We start from the raw sequence: 16,381 nt of genomic DNA on the forward strand, positions 1-16,381 counted from the left end.
CCCGGCCAGCGTCCACCGCCGTGTGTGCCATCCCCCTGCTGAGCCTGGGGGTGTGGGGAGGCCCTTGGCCTTGCTTGGGGTCCAGGGCCGGGAGCGCAGGCGTGGGGAGACCGCTTGGGCCCGCCACCTCAGCAGTCAGGCCAGCTGGACGGTGGCAGGCGTTGGCTGCTGCCTGCGCGGGAGCCGGGCCTCACCCCAGGCGGGAAGTGCAGAAGGGAGCGGTTAGCTTTCAGTTCTACATTTTCATAGGTTTTCCTGGACTTTCTTTCACAGAATAAAACTACAAGCAAATTCGGTGAAAATTCTCTGATGACAGATGCGCTGAAAGTATAGGTTAGGATGCGGCGTGGGGTTCCCACCTGGTTGGGTTGTGCGGGCGCTTCAGCTGGGCCAGCTGCCTGGGTTTTGTTTCTCAGATAGGACCAGCCCCCAGTCACGGCCAGGCCCATCCACACGAAGGGTCCAGAAGCTGAATTCCTGCCATGCAGACCTCCTGACCTGCGGGTCCGGCGGCTCAGCCAGGAGCCTCTGGCACGGCGGGGCGCCTCAGGCCCCACCCATGGAAGGCTGGGCTGTGCGCTTTGTTTGTGATTTCACGTGTTTCTAGGAAAGGAATGTGACACGAAGTGCCCTTATACTCAACAGTCCCGTCTGGTGGAAGATGCTCGGCCTTTAGTGAGAGGCTTGAGCCTCTGCCTGCACTGGGACATCATCAGTGTCCATAGCCTGAGTTCTGACAGCGGCGGGGGCTCACGGGCAGGCCCGTCCTCTCTCGGGAGCCGTTGGCGTGACGTGCCCTCACGTGGCCGTCCTGTAAGCTGGACACGCGGCCAGGGGAAGCAGGCATCCTCTGTTCCGGCATCGCTGGTTGATGGAACCGGTGTCCTTGTGTGTGCGCGCGCCCACGCCGGCGGTTCCAGGCTCCTCGAGTGACCTGGTTCCGTTTCCTGCACATGTGGGTTGGCCACCCTCCGCACCTGTGTGCTCACCTTTGTACCTGCTGACATGTCTGAGCCATGGCCCCTGCTGGCCACAGTGCCTGGACCCTGGGTCTTGGGAGCCAGACGCCTTGGGGAGCCTTTGCCAGGGTCATCTGGGGACTGAGGGGTCATGACTTGACTCATGCGAGAGAGGCACCCAACACGTGTCCCTGAAGCGGGTGGCGGCAGTGAGAAGCGACCTTCAGGGTCTGGGTGGGAGGAGCCAGAAGGCTGGGGGTGGGGGGGGCACGGGTCTGTCATGGAGGGGCTTCTGGGCACCTGACGATCCCCCCACTCTGGGTCACACAGCAACAGGCAGGCATCCCACCCCGGATCACACAGAGAGAGCCCCCCAACCCCGGATCACATGGAGAGAGAGCCCCCCACCCCGGATCGCACGGAGAGAGCCCCCCCACCCCGGATCACACAGACAGGGAGCCCCCCTGCCCCATGGATCACACGGAGAGAGCCCCCCCACCCCGGATCACACAGAGAGAGCCCCCCCACCCCGGATCACACGGAGAGAAGCCCCCCTGCCCCATGGATCACACGGAGAGAGCCCCCCCACCCCGGATCACACGGAGAGGGAGCCCCCCACCCTGGATCACACAGAGAGGGAGCCCCCCACCCCGGATCACACGGAGAGACCCCCCCACCCCAGATCACATGGAGAGAGAGCCCCCCCACCCCGGATCACATGGAGAGAGACCCCCCACCCCGGATCACATGGAGAGAAGCCCCCCTGCCCCATGGATCACACGGAGAGGGAGCCCCCCACCCCGGATCACACGGAGAGGGAGCCCCCCACCCCGGATCACACGGGGAGAGGCGGCCCCAGAGGAGCTGTTGCTGTGGAGCCTGTTGGGAAGCGTCCATAGCGTGCTCCTCAGCTCTGAGGATCGTGTGTGGTGGGGAGCAGAGTGTGAGGCCGCGTGGTCCCCGGAGGGGCTCCGTGTGAGGCCCAGGCGCTCGCCTCCCAGGGAGGGAGCCAGGGTTGCCTTCCTGGATGTTGCATGTGGAAGTTCTTAGAAAATCAAATTTTAGCCCAGCTGAACTATCGGAGAGGTTCAGTCCGCTCCGACCGTGGGGCATTTGTGTTGCGTGTGTGTGATTAGCTCAGCAGAGATTAAACAGGGCAGAAGACCAGGTGCCCTTCCCATGAAGGACGCCATGTCCAGCGGAAGCCAGCTGTGTGGCTGCAGGGCACCGGGCTGTGCTGTGGCCCGTGTCTGTGTCCCTGGCTCCTTCTCAGGCCTACACTGGTCATCCGACTTCCCGTCGGGAGGGAGTGTGGTCAGAAGAGCTGCCGTGCTGGGGGCCCCTTCCAGCGCCGCGGGTGCGCAGCAGACACTGCTCTCAGTGCTGGCAGAAGCCCGGGGCCCGTGGGTCAGCAGTGCCGTCTCTGCAGGTGTGTCTCCTGTGGCTGCTGGCGGAGGCTGTCGCATTTCTCTTCTCAGGGCCTCATCTCCCCCCAGGGCCCAGCCTGGCACGTGGGCCACGTTGGAGGTTCCAGCTGTGAAGTGCTGCAGCCCCCCTTTCCCTCCCTGGGCACGCTGGTGGCGGCTCCTCCTTGACAGGGCTGGTGTGGGGTGTTTCCGGAACCCTCCCCGCAGATCGTGTCTAGTCCCTTTGTGTCTGAATGGACCCGGGGGCCCGTGTTGTGCACTTCACTCAGCTTGTTGCATCTTAGGCGGCTGGAACTCTCTCAGTGCCTCCCAAGTCCCTTACCTGCCCCTCTGAACTCCTTCTTCCTCTCTGGGACTAGAGGACCCCCGGGCCCAAACCGGGGCCCCCTGCCCGGCCCTGTCGCTGCTCAGTCACTCAGTTGCGTCCGGCTCTTTGCGGCCCCACGGACTGCAGCACCCCAGGCTCCTCTGTCCTTCACTGTCTCTGGGAGTTTGCTCACACTGCTGTTCTTTGAATCAGTGGTGCCATCCAGCCCCCGGCCTGGAATCCGCCGTGGAGAACAAATGGTCTTAGGAACCAAGATCTGGGCCTTGCTGGCCGGCGGCACAGAGCCGTGTGGGTCCTGGCAGGCGTGTGCAGACCCTGGCCCGGGTACTTGCCACTGTCCGCTTCCCCCTGCACGTGTGCTGGTGTGTTTGACTCGGATCCTGGGCTTCTGGTTATTTGGGGTTAAGAAATGGTTTTCCCAAGGGGATATGTTGGGAAGGCCCAAGGGGTTGGAAGTACTTTCTGCACAAAAGCGGCGCCTGCCCCCTGAGGTTCATCACGACACAGGCCTTTGCTTCAGGTGAGAGGCGTTTTCTTAGCGCCTGCTCTTGTCCCAGGGCCCTGGTGCTGGGAGAACAGGCAGGGTGGGCCCAGGTGCTGGTGGGGGTCGGGGTGCGATGTGAGGGCTCCCAGATGAGAGGCAGGAGGGTCTTTGGGGCCCCAGACCTCTCGGGCGGCTGCCGGCTGCTCCATACCCGGTGCTGAGGGCTCTGCAGGACCTCTGCTCTCCCTGGAGAACCTCTTTGTCCTGGAAAGGGGAGGCAGGGGCGAGCCTGACCCGCTGATGCTGGAGTTTCCTGAAGGAGTGGGGGGTGGCAAGTTTTAGGTGGAAAGTGTTGGTCAGCATTGTCAGCAGAGAAGGAAGCTGAATCCAGAACAGGAACCAAGACACACATGCTGTTTTCGCCCACACAGTCCCCCACCAGCTGGAGCAGGGGCCTGGCTTGCAGCGTGCTGGGGTCCTGGCTGCCTGCCACCGTGGGTCACAGCTGCACACACTGGCCCGGCCCCGTCACCCCCTGGCACTGCCCCCTACCGCCCCTCCCCGCTCTAGAAGGAGCAGCATCATGCTTTGTGGGGAAAGCACATAGAAGGCCCATTTCACGGAGCCCAGCTGGTGGGCTGGGGGCGCCTGGGGTACAGGACAAGGGGCTCCCAGGCTGTTAGTCGGGGTCCAGCCGGGGGCCTCCAGGGCCTGGCCACTCAGGCGCTGGTCCTGAACGCCTGAGAATTCTGGTCCTCCCAGGTTTGCTTTCTGCATACTGGGTGGAAATGAAATCCCTGCAGTTTGCAGCAAGGTTGGCCTGTATGTGATCCAGCCCCCTGCCTCCTGCTCAGAGTCTGTAAGGCAAGGGCAGGAGATGCGGGTCGGTCTGGTCCCGGTCACCAACCCCCCTTCTGTGTCTCCGGGAAGCGTGCCCACCGCTGACGGCCTGTCCTCTTGCAGCAGTCCTGTGTGAACTGTGGCCGCGAGGCCCTGAGCGAGTGCACCGGCTGCCACAAGGTCAACTACTGCTCCACCTTCTGCCAGCGCAAGGTAGGCCCCGCCCCGCCCCCGGCCCCCGCGTCCCCAGGCCCCAGCAGGGCCCCCAGGCAGCCTCCTGTGCCGTGGGCTGTGGCCGGGGAAGCCGCTGCTCGCCGGCGGCCCGGCCTCGTCGCGGCCAGCGTCCCCGGCCCGGCCGCCGGGTCACAGGCCCGGCTGTGTGTGCTTCTGTTTCCATCCCTTGGCCTTTGACCCTAAGGCGGCTGGAGAGAGTGGCAGTTGCGGGTCTTCTGGCCCTTACTCAGAGTGCGAGGCCTAGCCGTGGGCTGGGCGCCTGTAGGGTTCGCCTTTTCTGGAAACTTTCTGCAACGAGAGACAGTAACGTGATGGGTGGGCAAGCAGTGACGCCTGTCGTCCTTTGTGTTGCCCGGGCTGCCCGGGACCTGGAGCCGCGTGTGTGGACACAGGCTCTGCGATGCCCACAACTCCCGTCCTTAGATGCCCTCCAGCGAGAGGTGGGCAGGGATGACCCCCACGACCAGGGTGTGTGGGGCCTTCCTCCTCTGCCTCTTAGGGCTGCATGGGGTGCTGAGGAGGTCAGCACAGCGTGGAAAGCATGTCCGTGGCTCCCAGCTTGCTTCCGGGCCCTGCCTGTGTGTCGGTCTGGGCGCTTGGGGAAGAGACCCACGTGTTTGTGTCTCCGTGGTCTCACCAGTGGGCTGGGCACTGAGGACAGGGCGCCTGCTTGCCCGCTGTGCCTGGGGCACTGCGGGGAGCTTGGGCTGCCAGGAGGAGCCAGCTTGTGATCCCAGAGGGCAGCTGATTGCTGGCGTCCCTGACTTTGAACCATCCCAGGAAGATTCGTGGGTTCATTTCTTGACGCGGTCATTTTAGCTAGGTGCCATCTTGACGAGAAGCAGCTGCACTCTTACTGACTCGGGCGCTTAAGTTCGGGGATAACCTTGTAGATGAAGACGCCGCTTCTGTCAACTGGGTTAGGTTTGTCCTCTTTCAGCATGCTGTCCTGATAAAGACATGGGCTTCGGCTTTGTTTACAAAAATCAGTGTATAGTGAATTTCAGAAACGCTGATTCTCACGTGCAATCCAAAATGAACACTCGGTAGGACCCGCAGCTCCTTGTGATAAACGCTGGTGCTGGCGGTGAGGCTTCCGGCCCGCACTCTGCGCCCCCCAGAGACCGGGGGTGCTCGTGGTAAACCCTGGTGCTGGTGGTGAGGCTTCCGGCCCGTGCTCTGCGCCCTGAGACGAGGGTGCTCAGTGCCGCCGCCCTTCCTGCGCGTGGGACCGGCCGTGAGCTGTGCTGCCCTCACACGCAGACGCTGTTTCTTTTCCAAATGCCGTTTGGGGGGGATATGTGTGTTATGCCTTCACTGAGGGAGGCAGGATTCACAGACCATAAACTCCACCAAGTTTAAGCGCACAGTTCAACGATTCACAGTAAGTCTGCAGTTGTGAAAACATCACAGCTCAGTTTTAGGACCTCCCATCACGCCCAAAAGCCCCCTCAGGCCGACACCTCCGGGCACTGGCGACCAGGAGCCTCCTCCTCTATTGCTTCCCTGCTCTGCGCACCGGCCATAGCAGGCTCGGGCCACGTGTGATCTGCACCCGGCTCCCCCGAGCAGCTTTCAGGCCCACCCCGCCGGCCCAAGCAGCGTGCGTGGTGCGGCTGGACCTCGCCTGTTCGCCAGCCGTCGGCCGACGGACGTCTGGACAGCCCCCACTGGGTGAGTGTCGGTGAACACTGAGGAGGGGCTCGCCAGAGGGCAGGTGCTTCGCGCGCACAGTTCAGGCAGACTTGTGTGTGACTCTTACGAAACTCAGCTTGGCCAGCAGCAAGTCCAGCCCATCCTCAGCGCGCGCGCGTGCCCTCTGGCTGTAGCCCTGCCCCTGGGTGTGCGGCAACGCCCATGGGTCTAGCTTGTGTCTCCCTGATGACCGACGATGTTGAGCAACTTTTTGTGTGCTTACTGGGTAGCTGAATATCCTTTGGGCAGAAATGTCTCTTCAGATCTTTTGCTCATTTTTAAATGTGATTGTCCCTCTCCCTATCAAGTATGGCATTGTCTACGAGCAGTCTGGATACACGTTTGAAGCCCAGCTTTTAAAAATGTTTTATTTTTTATTCTTTTTGCTTGGCCGTGCTGTGCAGCTTATGGGATCTTTGTTCCCCAACCAGGGATTGAACCCATGTCCCCTGCAGGGGAAGTGTGGAGTCCTAACCACTGAGTGGCCAGGGACCCCAAGAAGCCCAGTTTATTAAAAATGTTTCTAATGGAGATCACGCTGTTGGTGTAGTATCTCAGAAAGTTTGCCTGACTCAAGGTCAGGGAAATGTATCTTTTCCTAAAACATTTATAATTTTAAGTCTTTTGAATTTTTATTTTCTTTAATTTACTATTATTTTGGGGACTGCACCACACACACAGCTTGCTGCATCTCAGTCCCCCGACCAGGGGCTGAACCCTGGCCAGATCCTAACCTCTGCACCATCAGGAACTCCCTGTAGCTCGCTTGCAGGTTTATGATCCATCTTGAGTTCACTTTTATGTATGGTGTGAAACATTGTGGACATGAGCCCAACACACGTTAGGTTCTACGCACTCTATAGGTTTACGTAGTCAGGTAGTTTTCATATTAAAAATTTATTCGAGTCTGAAAACAGCAAATGCTGAAGCTGTGGAGAAAATGGAACCCTCCTGCACTGTTGGTGGAAATGTAAATTGGGGTAGCCACAATGGAAACCAGTGTGAGATTTCCTTAATTTAATAAAAGTAGAGTCACTGTCTGACCCAGCAATCTTGGACATACATCCAGACAGAACTCTAATTTGAAAAGATAAATGCACCTCAGTGTTCACAGCAAGCGTCTTCAGTAGCCGGGACGTGGAAGCAGCCTCGGTGTCCGTCAGAAGGGGGCGGACGGAGTCGTGGTTAGTGGGGCTTGCTCGGCCGCGAAAAGAGCGGGTGATGCCGTTTGCAGCCACATGGGTGAAGCTGGAGCTTATCACGCTGAGTGGAGTAAGTCAGACAGGGAAAGACAAACATCATAGCACTCATGTGGAATCCAAGAAACGACACAGACGAGCTTGTTTACGAAACAGAAGCGGACTCAGACACCAGAACAGACTGGGGGCTGCCAAGGAGGGCGGGGCAGACGGGGGCGGCCGGGAGTCTGGAATCGCGGAAGCAGGATGGGTGAAAACAGAGCCCTGCTGTCTGTCGCAGGGACTGTGTTCAGTGTCCTGTGACGGACCATGATGGGAAAGAGTGTGCGCGAGAACAGGCGTGCTTAGCGGTCCCTTTGCTGCGCAGCGGAAATTACCATCGTAAGTCAGCGGTACTTCACCAAAGTTCGTCTGCTCTTTTGAGGCACCGGCAGACCTATCTGCGCTTCTCAGACAACTGTGTGTTTACAAACGAAAGGCTTGTGGCCTCCATGCACTACAGGGGGCAGTCAGCGTTTTTAGGAGTAGAGTGTCTTTTGAGTTAGGTCCACGGACACTGAGCAGGCCACAGTGCCGCGTAACGTAGCCGGAACGAGCCTGGGTCGGCCGAGCCCAGTGACTGGCTCCATTGTGACGGGCGCTTTATTCTGGAGATGAACCTGTGCTGTCTCCCAGGTATGCCTGTAATGATTTGAAGTTTCACCTTTTTATTGTGAAAATAAGGCACTCTGATCGTAGACAGTGCGGAAGCAGAGGCCAGCACGGAGACAGGCAGCTAGAGCCTGCTCCCGGGTCGCCCTGGCCTCTGCTCCTCCGCGTGTGTGACGCTGTCACGTCTTGTGTTTCACTGGACCCTGACCTCTCGTGTGTTCGGGGCCCATGTCTCCCCTAACCGCACCCCGTCAGGCCCCTGGAGCCTGTGAGCGGCGGCAGCATCTTCCACCCTGACGGGGCCGTCTTCCCCAACCTCCCGGGGGGCCGCAGTCACCCGACCCCTCTGTGGATGCGCCGAGGATTCTCACTTGGGCCGTTACAGATAACACGGTGGGCAGCGACACCAGACACAAGGGTTCCTGCAGGTGTGATTGTGCTCGCTTGATCCCAGGAAGGAAGCCGCCAGATGAGAGTGTGGACGTGTGTCCAGGGTCGTCAGGCTGTCTGCCTCTGAGTGGGTTCCTTAAATAGGGTGGTGAGGCTGGGCACCCCCTGCCCAGGAAGGCTGGTTGCTCAGCACGTGCAGGAGTGTGGCCTCGGGTGGGCAACCACTCCCGGAACCGTGACTGGGAGCCGTGACCCGGGGCCGTGACCCGGTCTGTCCTTCCCTGCAGGACTGGAAGGACCACCAGCACATGTGTGGCCAGCCTGCAGCTGTCACCGTCCAGGGGGACGACGTCCACGTCGGCGAGGGCGTGATCGAGAAAGTCACCGTGTGAGGGCCTGTGGGGCCTCTGCGGCCAGGAAGGACCCTGGAGGACAGGGGACTCTGAGGACAAGGAGGAACTTGCTGGCCAAGTTACAAGTGGACGCCGGGTGACCGGTGCCCTCGGCGGCACGCTCCCGGTGCCAAGCTCCGGGACTGGGCGCTGGCCTCTCCGTGGCTGCTGGTGGACACGGCCTGGGCCCCGATGCCCGGTGGACACGGCCTGAGCCCCGATGCCCGGTGGGCGCGGCCTGGGCCCCGATGCTCGTGGTGCTTTTTTTAATCCCGTGGATCATGAGCGTCCAATCCTCCCTACGGGTGTGTCGTGTTCTGTAACACGCGTGTACATATCTGTGTCTTGTCAATAAAGTCGACACCCCTGTCCCACCCGGACAGGTGACTCCAGTCCTGACCTCCCCAGGGGGCTGTTCTTGGTGCAGCTCAGAAGTCTTGAACGGAAGGGGCCCTGCCCGGCGGTGGTCCCAGAGCCACCAGCCAGGAAGGCCAAGCCCCACTGTCCAGGCTCGGGGGAGACAAGGTGCCCTGGCCTGCCACCCTCCTCTGCAAGGGTGCACCGGGCCACTGGGGACCTGCCCAGCACGGCTACTGCCCAAGCCCAGCAGTCCCACCCAGCACGGCAGCAGCCTGGGGCCTGGTCCCCGCGGCTTCCTGAGCCCACCTGTGGCCAGCGCCAGTTCTGGGGGAGCCCTGGGTCTATGGCACTCCCTCTTCTCTGCACTGAGGAGGTAGGGGCTCTGCCCCAGTCACAGACTCTGACCCTGATGCTTTCCCCCTGGACGATTCTGCCACGTTCATCTCCCAGGTCCTGTTTCCAGAAGGTTCTTCTCAGTCCATAGCACATGGCCTTTGGGGATGCCACTGGCTCCGGGTGAGCCCAGGGGGTGGCTGGAGGCCCGAGGGAGGGGGCTGTGAGCCCAGAAGCCCCAGGGCCCGTCCCCACACCCGGCTTGGCTGCAGGTGACAGAGGGCCCTGCCCCCAGAAGCCTCTGCCAGCCCTCTGCTTGGCCTCCACAGACTAAGTGGGTTTATTTGGGCTTTATTTACCTGGTCTTCACATCTCTCCACTGCCTCAGGGAAGGCCAGGCCTGGCCTCCTGGGGTTTACACAGCTAAGAGGGCTGTGGAGGCCTGTCGGCCTCGGCAGGAGGAGCTGGGGGTGGCTGCACCTCTGGAAGGAGTCCCCCCAGACAGGAAAAGGCTAAAGCGGCAACAGAGGCGGGCACGAAGCCCACAGGCAAAGGGTGGCGGGTCCGTCCCTGACGTCCAGCTCCGGCCAGGGGCCCCTGCAGCGGTCCCTGGGCCAGGCCCTGCAGGGAGGCCATCCTGGGCAAGGGTTTCCTGGGATGGGGCAGCTTCTCCTCAGGACAGAAGCCTGGGGACCCTGTGTTTGGGGGGCACTTTCCAAAACGTATGGTTTCTGAGCCTGTGAAGCTGTCTCTGGGTCGTGCTGGACGTCAGGAGGTTTCCAGAAACTCCCCGGCACCAAGCATGGGTTGCACCCTCACTTCCATGTCAGCGCTTCCGACGGCATCACCTTCTGAGCGCGCCTCCCACCAGACGCAGCCCCCAGGGGCTGGGCCGGCGTCTGTCAGCACAGCACAGTGGCCATCAGGATGCTGGTCCTCTGCTGAGGCGAGGAGACGCGCGGCATCAGTGGGCCTGCCCAGTGCTGGGACCCTCGAGGCACCTGCTGGGGCCCCGGGTCCGCCAGACTCGGGCATCTGCACCCGTGCCCACCGTGCCCCTCCCATGCCCAGCTTGCCCTCCATTTCCAGCTTGTCCCCTTCTTGGAGTCTGTGCACAGGGCCAGCGGGGACAGCCCAGGGACGGCAGCAGGCTCCAGCGCATCCGCGTCCCCACCCCCACGAGAGGTGCACTTACTGGCCTGGCCTACCAGGGGCGCGGTCACCCTGTCCCCAGCACAGATGAGAAGGGGGCAGAGATGGGGACGTGGCCTCTCTCCACGCAGACCCTGGGGGTGGGCAGAGCAGCTGGTATCCACACTGGGTGCGGCTGCTGCCAGCAGAGATCCTCCTGGCGACAGCAGAAGCTAGCTCTGACCACCGGAAGTGACCGCAGGAGGCCCAACAGGTGCACGGCAGACACGGGCTTCAGGGCGCGGGTGTGGCCTGCGGACCTGCGGGACGTGGAGCCAGGCGGCAGGGCCAGCGGCCACAGTCAGGGCCCCTGCTCCCGTCCTGACCCTGACCCTGACCCTGCCGTCAGCCCAGCGGGTCCCTCCTAGTCTTCACTTCAAGTCTGAGGTTCTCAGAGGGATCATCAGCACAGCTCTGGAGCAGGCATCCTGCCTGGGCTTGGTTGTACCATCTGGGGCCCTCCCTGGGCATAGTGGCTCCCCCTGGGTTTGGGGGACCCTCTCTGGGCACTGGGGCTCCTCCCTGGGCGAGACCCAGGGTACCTGCTGTGGCTGTCCTCTTGTTTGGAAGGGGAGGAGCTGCCGGAGGCTGGAGCAGCTGCAGGGCCAGAGTCCCGCCCAGGGCCCCTCCCTCTGTGTCAGCCCCTGCCATGCAGGCAGTGTCCTGCACTGGCCCCCGTTCCTCTGCTTGGCTTCCTGAGGGCAAGTCTCTCCCAGGGTGATGCTGACAGGCTGGTCCTGTGGGCGGTCAGGGGAGGCTTCTTGGAGGAGGTGGCAGCTGAGCCCTTGAGAAGGAAAGGGTGCTCGCCCACAGAGGGGACGGGCAGCCCCTCTTTTCGTGGAATAGTTTAACATCCTGAGGTTGGGCCTGATGCTGTCACCTCACAGCCCACAGGAGCGCCTTCCGGAGAAGGACTTGGCACCCAGTTGTGGCCAGCTCAGTGGTCAGTGTCCCTGCCCAGAGTGCTCAGCCACAGCACTGGGCAGCAGCTTGGCACCCACGACAGGGGCTGAGAGGGCCCAGGTGAAGTCCAGGAGGGGCTGCCTCAGGTTACGGGGGTCACGCTGCGGCGGGGGGCAGGCAGGTAGCTAGCTGCTCTGGCCTGGTCCTGGCCACGTGGCAGAGGATGGCTGAGCGGGTGTGCTTGGCCCTCCCTGAGCCCACCCAGCCCCCCGGCCCTTCTCCTGGGCTTCGGGCATTGGGGGGCAGGCCGGGAGCTGCGTTCTGACCTGGAGGGGGCTGCCAAAGTGGGGGCAGGGCTGGTGGACGGGCCACCAGGACAAGGGAGGCGGCCGCTGGCCCGGGAGCAGAGTCGGGTGGAGTGTGTGCGGGAGGGTGTGAGCCCAGGCAGCCCTCCCAGGTCGCAGGCGCCCGTCCCCAGCATGCACCTTCCTGATGCCCCGCTGCTCAGCCCAGGGCTCAGCCAGGACCTTCCTCGAAGGAGGGAAAGGGTTAACTGGCCAGATGGGGCCAGTGGGGATGCCTCCTCCTCGCCTCCACCAAAGCCTTCCCAGCAGGTGACCGGGATCTGTTTAATTACTCCTACAAAGCCCCAGGCGAGGCGGTCCGGCCGGGCGAGGCCGCGCGGCGCTCTGTCAGCAGCAGAGGCGCAGAGCCTTGCGAAAGACGGTGCGGAACTCGGCGTTGAAGACGGTGTAGATGACGGGGTTCAGGGCGCTGTTGACGTATCCCAGCCAGGTGACCGCGCTGACCAGCCGCGGCGACACGGCGCACGCGGGACACAGCGCCCGCGTGATGTGCACCACGAAGAAGGGCGTCCAGCAGAGCAGGAAGGCCCCTGGGGGCGGGGCGGGCGGGGTCACGGCCACGCCCCCCACCCTGGGCACCGTGCCCCCTCCGCCGCGCCCCCCGGGGCCGGTACCCACCGACCACCACGGGCAGGACCCTCATAGCTTTGCGCTCCCGGCCTGTGATCTTGGCACGTCTCCTCCTGCGGGCCTGAGGCGAGGGTTCGGCCGCAACGGCGTCGGGGGGCGCGACGGCGTCCGGGGCGGGGGCGGCGTCGGGGGTCGGGCCGGGGGCGGCGGCGGCGGCCGGGCTGGCGTCCGGCGCGGGCGGCCCGGGGCCGCTGGGCCGGCGGGGCGCACGGCCGTGCAGCTTGGCGCGGCGCGCCGCCTCCCAGCGCCGCAGGCCGCGGAACGTGGCCCAGTAGAGCAGCAGCATGAGCGGGCAGGGCAGGAAGAAGGAGCACACGGACGAGTACACCACGTAGTCGCGGTCCTCCAGGCGGCACACGGAGGGGTCGCGGCCGCGCGCGTCGTTGAGGCCGCACAGCACGGGCGCCGCCACCGCCGCCGACAGCAGCCACGTGGCGCCGATGAGCAGCAGCTGCCGGCCGCCGCGGCTCTGGCGGTTGTAGCGCAGGGGCACGGCCACGGCCACGAACCTGCGGGGAGCGCGGTGAGGGCGGCGGGGCGGGGCGGCCCGACGGGGCGCGCCCACGGCCACGAACCCGCGGGGAGCGCGGGGAGGGCGGCGGGGCGGCTTACCTGTCCACGCTGATGGCGCACAGGTTGAATATGGAGGCCGTGCACAGCATGACGTCCATGGCCATGAGCGCGTCGCAGAGGCCGGGGCTCAGCAGCCACACGCCGCCCTGCACCTGAGCACGGGGAGGAGCCGCGGCAACGGTAGTCGCGGGAAGCTGACCTCCCGCCCCGCCCCCGAGATGTCTTCCTGACCCCCGCTGCTGCGGGCAGCGAGGGGGCTGAATAACGGAGGAGTCGCTCCCCGGAAAGCAGGGCGGTCCTCCCCTCCCCTCAGGCCGGGCGCCTGAGAGAGACCTCCCACCTTCCTGTTAGAACCGGGAAACGCCTTCGGATTGGAGCGGGTTTCGGGCGGCGTAGGCAACGGCGGGCTGTGATCCCTGATGCTCAGGGTGCGCGGGGCCCCTCCCTGCCGGTGGGGGCCTTGCTGCCCTAGAGCGGGAGCCCAGCACCCACCCCCTTCTCCAGCAGACCGCGCAGTTGGCCTGTCTGCTGAAACTCTGCCTCTGGGACTCTGGACAGGTCATCCCACTCTCGGCCCTGCACGCCTGAAGTGAGGGCAACGGTAGCGTCCACATCATTGTTAGGAAGTAGTAGTCTCGGCCCCTGTGCCCAGCGCCCCCACCAAGGGCAAAGGAGCAGACAGCCGCCCCTTCTAAATCTCCTCCTGCTGATTTGGGACGATTAGGAGCTTAAGAGCCGTCACTGTGACGTCTGTCTACAGCTCGGGTGGGGGGGCAGTAGGTCATGCCCGTCCTTGTCCTGCTGGCCTCTCTGCCCAGCCCTGCCTGGACTCACCCTCCACCTTAGAAAACCATGCCTCCCCTCCCCCCACAGCCCGGGACACCGCGTCCCCAACCCAGCCTAAGCAGCTTTTCTCTGCCCAAACTGCAGAGTGGACATGGCTGACACCAAGGGGGACCCACCCGAGGGCCAGGACCTGACCTGGGTGTGGCGGTTCCCGGACCCAGGTTCTGGCAAAGGCCCTTCCCCAGCCCGAGTGGGCGTGCCCTGCACCTCCAAGAAGGGTCCCTCCTGCTGTGAGCCACGTCAGCGCAGGAGTGAGGGTGCCCTGCCCGGGTCGTGCACACGAGTGACGCGTGGTCCTGTGTGGCTGTGGCCTCGTGGGGTGACCTCTGTGTCTCTGCCCCAGGGGAGCCGGTGTGGTGTAAGCCTGCCTCTGCCAGTCTAGCCAGCTGGCTCCCCTGGGGGGACTGGAACCCAGCGGAGGGGGCTGGGAGGGGGCTGTCTGGACTCCCAAAGCCATCTCTTACTGGGGTCTGTGCTTGAAGAACAGAAGCATCTCTTGGGTAACTGACATAGAAGGCGACGCGGAGAGAGGGACAGAGCGGGAGGGCTGACGGACAGCGGGATGGGGGAGGGGAGCGAGGTTCATAGGGGACCCGGCTCCGGTCGTCCTGGGACCTGCGCAGCGCCCAGCTCCAGGATCCTGAGAAGCCAAGCGGCGGGGTCGGGCTCGGTCCTCCGTGTGGACGGGACAGGGGATCCGGAGCGGGTGAGGGTGTGCGTGCGGGGGCGACGCGGGCTCACCTCGGAGTAGACGAAGAGGGGCAGCACCAGCAGGGCGAGGAGCAGGTCGGCGGCCGCCAGACTCACGATGAAGTAGTTAGTGGGCGTCTGCAGGGACCGCTCGGCCGCCACGCTCATGCACACGAGCGAGTTCCCCGCGAGCACCGCGCCGATGAGCAGCACGCCCCCCACCAGCGCCGCCGCCGCCCCGGGGCCCCCGGCGCCGACGCCCGTGCCGGGCGCGCGCTCCGCCAGCAGCCCGTCCGCGTCTGCGGCGCTGCGGTTCCCCATGGCGCCCGGCCGGCGCGCCCCGCCGGGCGCTCAGCACCACGGACAGTCCCGGCCGCGCTGGGGCCCCGCCCCTAGGCCCGCCCAGCCCGGCCTTAGTCCCGCCCCGGCCGCCCGGTTCCGCGGACCCCAGGGCGCTCCAAGCTGCACCCAGTTTTGGCCCATCTTGGACTTCGCCCCTAGGGCCGGGCAGATGGACAAACGCCACGGCCCAGCGCCGGCCCAGTGAAGAGATGTGATTGGCCTGGGCGGGTCCAGCATCGCTCTCTGCCACGCAGGGTTGCGGGACGACGCGAGGGTCAGCGCCCAGAAAAACCCACGGGATGAAAGGGCGGCCCAACCATCCCTCGAGACTTGCGGGCACCCACGCCAGCGCCACCAGGTCCAGCCTCGGAGACCGCCGCAACCCTGCATGGGCCCAGGCTGGGCGCCCCCCTCCAGAGATGCTTCTGCAGACCCCTGAGGCAAAGATGGAGCCGCATGGGGGCCATCCTTCCCAGGCTGCTTCCACCAGACACCAGCACGCCCCAGTCCAGGCTCCCCCTCCTTCCCTCCGGGCACACTCCTCTCTCCACACCCCCACCTGACCCGGCCTCTCTGGCCCCTTCATCTCCCCCTGCAACGACTGCAGACCCCAACCTGGGTTCCTGCACCCGACTCCCCAGAGCAGCCTCTCCCCCAGCCTGGACCACACTCAGCCACTCTCCACCCCACAGCCACTGCCTGACCCTTCATCCTACCCCAGCAGTTGGGTGGGCAACCCTGATCCTGGCTCCATCACCCTGAGCAAGCTGTGTGCCCGTCTGAGCCTGGTAAAATGAGCTCACCCCACAAAGCCTAGAGGCTGTAACGGCAGCCAAGGCCAGGAGAAGGCCACTGGGAGCTTAGCAGCCGCCAGAGTTCTTCGCACTCATTAGACGCATCTTACCTGAGTCACGTCCTCACAGAGAAAAGAAGCCCCAAAGGAGATCCCTCTCAACCTGCACGCCCTACACACGGGCTCCCTGTGTGTGTTAAAGAGAAGACAAAGACCCTGGAGAGACACACCGTGATGGTACTCACAAGGGGCACAGCCACAGGAGGCCTGATAAAGGAAGTGCATGTGCAAGACTCGATGTGAATGGGCACCACGCTGCATCCAGCACCTCCGTCCTGCTCATGTGGATCAGGAAAGGGACAGGCAGGCTCCTGCCCCTCCTGAAGGCTTCAGCAAGAGAACTCACAATCCTAGCGACTTTTCTCACAAGATGAAAATCCAAGGCAGGGCTGGCTCCGTGACCTTGGGTTGGGTGCCAAGCAGTGAGGCCAGCCCAGCCTCTGATCAGCGTTGATTCTCCCTCCTGGACCTCAGACATCTGCCACCATTAAGGGTGAAAAGGCAGCCCACGTACTTCCCTTGGTGGTCCAGGGGTTAAGAGTCTGGCTTCCAGTGCAGGGAGGCAGGTTTGATCCCTGGTCAGGGAACCAGATCCCATATACCTTGAGGCAACAAAGCCCACAAGCCCCAACTAAGACCTGTCACAGCCAAAGAAATAAAGAAATAAAAACAGGCATGTGATGCTAAGAAACTGGA

At 63.6% G+C, this 16,381-nt stretch overlaps 2 protein-coding genes across 6 annotated transcripts in view; one reads left to right on the plus strand and one right to left on the minus strand.

Annotated features, from left to right (window-relative positions):
• DEAF1 (DEAF1 transcription factor) overlaps nucleotides 1–16,381 on the plus strand; it is a 39,857-nt gene that overhangs the window by 15,818 nt on the left and 7,658 nt on the right. Inside the window, exons 11-12 of one of the 5 annotated variants that reach the window (XM_027959954.3) lie at nucleotides 4,162–4,251; nucleotides 8,495–8,991. In XM_027959954.3, the coding sequence (XP_027815755.1) occupies nucleotides 4,162–4,251; nucleotides 8,495–8,599 (195 nt within the window). In that variant the 3' untranslated portion in view covers nucleotides 8,600–8,991. Of the gene's footprint in view, nucleotides 1–273; nucleotides 334–1,289; nucleotides 1,309–4,161; nucleotides 4,258–8,494; nucleotides 8,992–16,381 lie in introns of those variants that run through there. The other 4 variants (XM_042237795.2, XM_042237796.2, XM_042237793.2 and 1 more) reach the window with 4 other exon arrangements.
• Nucleotides 6,970–14,846, minus strand: DRD4 (dopamine receptor D4). The gene is made up of 4 exons (XM_027959980.3): nucleotides 14,542–14,846; nucleotides 12,994–13,106; nucleotides 12,370–12,890; nucleotides 6,970–12,281 (listed from the first exon to the last, which is right to left on the minus strand). Exons 1-4 carry the CDS (start codon nucleotides 14,809–14,811, stop codon nucleotides 12,079–12,081), a joined length of 1,107 nt encoding a protein of 368 aa, XP_027815781.1. The 5' UTR covers nucleotides 14,812–14,846; the 3' UTR covers nucleotides 6,970–12,078.

This window comes from Ovis aries, chromosome 21, assembly GCF_016772045.2.
Source record: "Ovis aries strain OAR_USU_Benz2616 breed Rambouillet chromosome 21, ARS-UI_Ramb_v3.0, whole genome shotgun sequence".
Classification (NCBI taxonomy): Eukaryota; Metazoa; Chordata; class Mammalia; order Artiodactyla; family Bovidae; genus Ovis; species Ovis aries.